Source organism: Arvicanthis niloticus, chromosome 18 (genome assembly GCF_011762505.2).
Source record: "Arvicanthis niloticus isolate mArvNil1 chromosome 18, mArvNil1.pat.X, whole genome shotgun sequence".
Lineage (NCBI taxonomy): Eukaryota > Metazoa > Chordata > Mammalia > Rodentia > Muridae > Arvicanthis > Arvicanthis niloticus.
The window spans coordinates 37,071,049-37,077,968 of record NC_047675.1 but is presented as its reverse complement, the minus strand read 5'-3'; the positions used below and the strand labels follow the sequence as shown (position 1 = coordinate 37,077,968).

General features: G+C 53.1%; 2 protein-coding genes and 1 non-coding gene across 4 annotated transcripts; 1 reads left to right on the top strand and 2 right to left on the bottom strand.

Moving 5' to 3' along the window:
• Positions 1-71, bottom strand: Trnag-gcc (transfer RNA glycine (anticodon GCC)). The gene has a single exon. It is a non-coding gene; the product is annotated as a tRNA-Gly (tRNA).
• Positions 72-549: 478 nt separating this feature from the next.
• Positions 550-3,547, top strand: LOC143434980 (uncharacterized). Of its 2 annotated transcripts, none has more exons than XM_076915895.1 (4): positions 550-952; positions 1,437-1,582; positions 1,729-1,838; positions 3,380-3,547. In XM_076915895.1, exons 1-4 carry the CDS (start codon positions 552-554, stop codon positions 3,413-3,415), a joined length of 693 nt encoding a protein of 230 aa, XP_076772010.1. In that variant the 5' UTR covers positions 550-551; the 3' UTR covers positions 3,416-3,547. The 2 variants fall into 2 exon arrangements, with proteins under 2 accessions (XP_076772010.1, XP_076772009.1); XM_076915894.1 differs by having other exon boundaries at positions 1,729-1,851.
• Positions 3,548-4,686: 1,139 nt separating this feature from the next.
• Positions 4,687-6,056, bottom strand: Exosc6 (exosome component 6). The gene has a single exon (XM_034522615.2). It carries the CDS (start codon positions 5,910-5,912, stop codon positions 5,094-5,096), a length of 819 nt encoding a protein of 272 aa, XP_034378506.1. The 5' UTR covers positions 5,913-6,056; the 3' UTR covers positions 4,687-5,093.
• Positions 6,057-6,920: the final 864 nt, after the last annotated feature.

Below are 6,920 nucleotides of genomic sequence, written 5' to 3'. Positions count from 1 at the left end.
TGCATTGGCCGGGAATCGAACCCGGGCCTCCCGCGTGGCAGGCGAGAATTCTACCACTGAACCACCAATGCCTTCTTGCAAAAGTACTCTTCGCTGGTTCAGTTCAGTTTCTGAGGGTCTAGTGCACGTAGCATCATTATTTCAGAGATCTTGTATCTGGGGCTCTGGATACAACACTCTTCAAATCTGATCTACATTGCTGGAGAGAGACGCGTGCCTTTTCCACGGTAACCTGCGCTTGCCGGATTTTTCTTTCTCCTACCGGCCGGAATCCGAAGCAGCCCCGAGTGTAACCGCCCACCCAGACCTCCAGATGCCAGGAAGCAGAGGTGGCCGGAAATCTCATCACAATTGTGGGGACCCTGCAGGCTGTAAGGGCAGATGGGCATCCTATCCTTCATTTCACGGAGTCGCACTAGAGCCGGGCACGTAAGGCGACAGCACCAGGAAGTTTTTTTTTTTGTTAACTTTAGACCCGACTCCAACTCTAGGAACTCACCGGCCTCAGCCCAGGCAGGCCCTAATGCTTTGTGTATTCGCACCAGCCACTCATGCTCTGGAAAAGAGACCCAGTTGTCTGCATAGACACTTCATCCCTCTCCGTATGGAAAAGGGGTGGGACCGCCCTTAAGAGCCCGGCATCTTTTCGGAGCTCGACCTCTTCCATGGCTCGCAACCAAGGGCAGGCAGGTGGCTTGGTGGCAGCCTTAACCTTTCTTACTAGCCTCTCATATGCTGACCTCTGCATTCTGGCAATTCCCACGCTAGGATTAAAGTCTCCACACCCACACTGCAACCTTGGGCTCTGGTTTATCTCCCCTTTCATCCTTTGCCGAACAAAGATCCTGAAGATCAGCAGTGCCTGGCTCAGGCAGAAGAGCCTTTGGCTTGGCGGGCCAGGCTCTGGCTGCACAACCGGCTGGGTTGTCGCCCTGCTGCTACTTGGAACCTGGTGTGGGGCGAGGGGGCGGGGAGCGTGGTGGTGGCGGTGGTGGTGTTAAGAGTCCAATCAGGGAGAAGCTGGTTTGTTGTGGTCTCCCAAAATGACTTTGGGCAAGAGCCTAGGGTGTCTTCTGAGGAAGAGTCCTGACCTTCAAAGGAAGAGCTGTAGGTGTAGGCAGAATGGGCAGGAGTTCAAAGTGAGCCTTAGCTACATAGAGGTTTGAGGCCAACAAGGGCTACATAAGAAAGGGAAAGGAGGGATTGAGGGAGGGAGGGATAGAGGGAGGGAGGGAGGGAGGGAGGGAGGGAGGGAGGGAGGGAAGGAGGGTATACTTTCTTCCAAGTTCAGCCAAGGGCCAGGCCGACTCTGGATTTCCCTTACCTGTGAGTTGAACTGAGTCGAATAGAGAAGGCATACACTATTAGTTAGTGTATACCTATGTCTCTGGGGTAGGGGCTGGATAACTTGACTGCTCCCGCTTCTGTCTCTTTAGGGTGGATGAAAGCAAGAGGACCCCTCTACTCATCAGTCAGGTGCCAGCCAAGAGCCGAAGGACCTATCTAAGTACAGAGGTCAAGAACACCTACAACACTCACAAGACCTGCAGGAACAGTCATCTGCCCCTGGCGCAGATAAAGTGTGAGTAAGGGGCCCAGCCCTCACCTTCAGTGCTGGGGAGGAGCTGGGTAGCCTTATCTGAAGTGAGGGAAGGTTGAAAAGCCAGGATGGTGCCTGCTCTCAGTCCCCGTGGCCATGTGGGCATCAACTCTGCCCCCTCTTAGCAGACCAGACTGAGGAGCTGGATTCCATCCGGAGGGAGCTGAGCAAGATCAAAGCCCAGGTGGACAGCCTGTTGGAGAGTCTGGAGTCCATGGAGCAGCAGAGGGACCAGCACGTACGTGAGGCAGGTACTCTAGGGGGTGCCCAGGCCACACCACACTCTCCATGGGTCCCAGTTTTTCCTGCTTCTGAAGATACCAGGGTATTTGGGGTTCTTCTATTTGTGGCTTTCTCTGACTGTAGGTCTCCTTTACCTACATTGGACTTCATTTCCCTTGGCTGTTCCCATGGCCAGGGGACCTCTGTGACCTCTAGGTTGTCCTGGTTCCCTCCAGATGTCTGGGGTCAGAAGAGCTGTGTCATTCTCCCTCTTGTTCTTTGGAGTTCTAGATTACTGCTAGGCCCCTGACTGAGTCAGCTGGGACCTCTGAACTTAGACTATTGGCTCTCTAAAACAGGAACAAAGGACGTGAAGGAACAGTGAAGGGAACAGGTGTCCTGGGAGTGAGGGCTCTTCATGCCAAAATAAAGAACCCCAAGTGTCCAGGGGCCAGAAGGCATACCCAAGAGGCAGGCAGCTCAGTCAATACACAGACAAGGGGTAACCAGGAAGTGTTCTGCTCTCCTTTACCCTACTAGGGTCCTTGTGGCCTCTCTACGAGCAAAGTCAAAGCCCTTGGTTTATGTAGGATATAGAGTAAGGAGTAGGGTGCAGCTGGGCTTACAGCCCATACCTAAGAGCAGTGCCTAGGACAGCCACATCTCCTTTCTCTGCTTTTTAGCCCCTTGACTCTGGGCTTCGTTGGCTCAGCTCTACCAGGATCTACTGCCAGGTATTTGGACACTTGGGTTGTCAGCTCTTGGTTGAGATATCATCTCCTGGAAAGGAAGCAGACTTTGTACAGTACCATAGGTTTGCTCCGTATGCAGAGCCTCCCCTCCCCCCCCTTAAGCTTGTTAAAATTTGATTTCTTAAACCAGGAGGTGGTGGCACGAACCTTTAATCCCAGCACTCAGGGAGTTAAAAGCCAGGTGAATCTCTGAATTCAAGGCTAGCCTGGTCTACAGAGTTCCAGGATAGCCAGAGCCACACACTAGAGAAACCCTGTCCCCAAATCACAACAAAAAATTGAACTTCTTCCCCCTTTCTGGCCTCATCCCATTGGTGGCTTCCCCAGGGCTGTGGCATGCTAACAATGTTCCTAGGGGAAGACAATCCAAATGTGGACTGATAATGGCCCTGTGTGTAGCAGTGAAGGACCTTCAATTTTCTCTGTCCTCCCCTATCTTCCTCCATTATCAGTGAATTCCCTCATAATACCCTGCCTAACTCAGGCTGGGTGGGCTCAGGAAGGTCCTTCCTGCTGCCTATGGCCTGAGTCTCCCTGCCCTGGAAAAATAATATACTACTTGGAGAATGTCTGCTCTTGCCTGCTGGCTCTGCGTTTCCAGGCTTTAGCTTTAGTGTTAGTGGGCATGCTTAGACCGGACACTCTCCAGCACCCTTCGCATCCCCCAAAGAATCTAGAATAGCCTCAGACTTCCCAAAGTTCCCAAAGCAGGGGAAGGAGAGGAGTTGGAGGAACAAGATTTTAGCAGGTGGCCGTCTTTCCTGGGCTGTACCTCCCATCCTCTAAGCGATCTCATTTTCTACAGGTGAAGAATCAAGCATCGGACCAATATAGCCAGTAGGAGGTGGGAAACCTTCCAGACTTTCTTCAGCTGGTACTTCTTGGGTACCTTGTTTCCTTGCCTTGTATTTTTGGAAGGTCCCTAGTCACTCCCATGCAACTTGAAATCACCTTTCTGAAGCATGGTTCTGGTCCAGGCAGCCCACTCAGAAAACCTCCCAGCGAAACGTGGGTTTAACTCTTTCCCACAAGTCCTGTTGTGGGCAGGGTAGGGAAGCTCCACAGACCAGCAGTATCTCACTACTCTCATTCAACTGTGGTGGTCTTGCAGGAGGCACCTGACAGGGCCCCAACCCAAAGAGCACCATTAGCTCTCACAGAATGAAGACTGCCTCTTTTCCTCTTTGCTCACGCACCACTAAACCTGGTGGTGTGGAGACTTTCCTGCAGCCACAGCAGTGAAACACACTTGTATCCCTGCAGTGACTCTGAGCTATAAGGTTGTGTGTGCCCACCTAACTCACCTCTTCTGGTTAAATCCACCAGGTACCCTACAAAGCCGTAAGCCATCCTTCAGAATAGGGGAGCTTTTATGGCCCTCTATCTTGATTCTCACTAGTATAACACTAATTTTGGATCTGCTCTAGACAGTCATGTCAGAAGGGGAAAAATAAAATGTGTATTTCTTCTTCTTGGTCAAGAGTTCTTACTCTGTTCTCATAAGCTGAGCAGACAGACACCCTGGAAGACTTAAGTTTCACACAGCTTCCTCCAATTCAACCTTAAGAGAAGAACAGGACAAGTCCCTATACTGTCAGTTAGGCCTGCTCTGCCTTAAGGAATAGCCAGGCTGTAAATGGTGCCACAGTATATAGGCGGTCTCCATTTGAGCAGTCCATTGCTGCCCAGAGCCTTGTTCCCAGGAGCCAAGCCTGGACAGGAGCCACCAGGATGGGACCTGGCTTCCTTCCAAAACATGATGCTTTTCAGTTACCCAATGCCTAGTCATTGTTTTGTTCTAAACGAAAGGATAGGGTGCACCTGGGCTTCTCCTTTTAACTCTCCCCAGTTTATTTTTTTTCCTCGAGACAGGGGTTTCTCTGTGTAGCCCTGGCTGCCCTGAAATCTCCTCAGTCTTGTCCCCTCAGCAGCTGCCCTAGAAAAACGTTCGAGGGGTAGGAGGTTTCTTCTCCAAAGTACATAACCCTTTCTTACTTACAGTGGGCTAATAGGAACATTTAAGGCAGTAAGCGAGCCCTTGACAACACATGCCCAGTTCAGAACAGCATTGTTTCTAACTCTAGTATCAAGAAAACAACCACAACAGATGTATTTCCAGGCATAAAAAAATGTCTTTATGTTTTACTTCGAGTAGTGAGAAGGCAAAGTCCCCTTGTCCATCCTCTCAAAAGAAACAGTTTATTATATATTGGAGCCGATGGCTGGCCTGCACAGGGTCCATCCCTTACAAGACCATAGTTCCAGGTCTCATTTACTAGGTAAATCCAGCCCAAGTCCTTTCCAACTTAGGAGTATGGCTGCTTTCAAATTTCTCCAACTAGTTCGTGTTCCCAAAGGCCTTTAAAACCCTTCCGACACAGCTGTGCAGCTCTGGTTCTGTGTGCACCACTGCCCCACTCTCGTCCTCAGCTCAGCGACGTCAGGCGACCATCAGCGCTGGTCCTTTTGGGAGAGAAGGGCGATAGCTCCTCCGCATCCTCGTCGCTCAGGTTTTCCAATCAGGGCGGGGCGGCGGCACCCCTCCGGCGGGCAGCCCGCACCAAGCACTGCTGCAGCACCGGGTAGAGGCGCTGGCAGCCTTCCAGGCCCAGGCGCACCGCATCGGTCCAACTCTCAGTCTGACCGCCTTCCCCACTGCCCAGTAACCCGGCCACCTGATTGAGCACGGGCATGAGCGCCACCGTGAGGCCAGCCGCTGAATGCTCCTCCTCGAGCCGCGTGGGGTCCAGCAGCCAAGTCGGGGAGGGTCCCGGTGTGAGGCTCAGGCCGCAGCCCACTACCAGATCATACATCTCCACTCCCGCGTCGGCCAGGGCGAGCGCAGCAGCGGTGAGCGCGGCGGCCAGCGCAGAGCCGCCGTCCTCCAGCAGCAGCGCGGACACCTCGAGCTGTGCACGAGGGTAGCGTCCCAGCCGTACCGCGGGCTCCAGAGCCTCCTGTAGAGCCAGACCCAGCTCGCGATCCTCGCCGCTGCCCTGGGGCGCGCGACGCCGGCGACCGGAGAAGGGAGCGCGGCGGAAGTCGCAGAGCAGGCGACCCCGAAGGGCAGCGGGGGCTTCACCGCCCGCTCCCGCAGGGCCGCCGCCGCGCTCGCCGCCCTCCGCCTGCCGCGGACCCGACACGGCGCACAGCACCTTGGTACCTCCCGCCTCCAGGTAGGCCGAGCCCTTGGCCTGGCTCAGCAACCCTGCGCGCGCGTACACCGGTCGTAGCCGCGTCGGGTCGCGAGCAGCGGGCGTCTCGTCTTCTTCGGCCGCGTACAGCTGCGGCGGCTGGGACTCCTCCGGCCCACGGATGCGGCGGTGGTCTCCCGGCATGGCGGCTACCGGCGTACGAGCTACTTCCGCCTGCTGGGCTGCCTTGCGCACCCGCTCTTCCGCTCGCTTAAAGATACGCGCCCGCGCTCAGCCTATCGGGAGAGCGGTAGGTGTCCGCATTGCCACCTAGCGGAGTGGAGGAAGATCGGCGAGGCATGGCTGGATTCCTCTTGGTATTTGAGCTAGTACTAGGGCCTTACCATTTGCTTTCTTTCTCTCTCTTTCTTTCTTTCTTTCTTTCTTTCTTTCTTTCTTTCTTTCTTTCTTTCTTTCTTTCTTTCTTTCTTTCTTTCTTTCTTTCTTTCTCTCTTTCTCTCTTTCTCTCTTTCTCTCCCTCTCTCTCTCTCTCTCTTTCTTTCTTTTTTGGTTTTTTCGAGACAGGGTTTCTCTGTGTAGCCCTGGCTGTCCTGGAACTCACTCTGTAGACCAGGCTGGCCTCGAACTCAGAAATCTGCCTGCCCCTGCCTCCCAAGTGCTGGGATTAAAGGCATGCTGCCACCACTGCGGCCTTATCTATTGTTTTTCCTTAAATTTTGCATTCAGATTGTTTTACTTAAGCTTGCCCAAGGTGAGAACTTTTTGTTCACTCCTGTACTCAGTCCCCTGGCTTGCTTCAACATTTGCTTAATAAATGGACAGAATCTCTCTTCCTACAACTGGATAATAGTATTTCTGACACTTCAGGAATTGTCATAAGCAGGCAATATCTCTGCTTCCAGACCCTGCTGTTTGTAGATTCATACCACTTGCATTTTAAGGCTGGGCCAGGGTCTTGAACCTACTTTAGGTTAAAGAAGCAGGGATGGGGCAGTTACTAGGAGACATCCACATGTTCATACCTTCTGTATTAGTTGTCTGACCTCTGACCTCCTATCAGCAGCTTCAAAGGGGGGCACTCGGACATGCAAGATGTCAGACATTATGAGGTTGATCCAGGAGACTAAGAACAGTGCTTCTCCACTGGAAGCAACTCAGGAGAATTTTCCTCAACCCCTTCCATTAAATGCC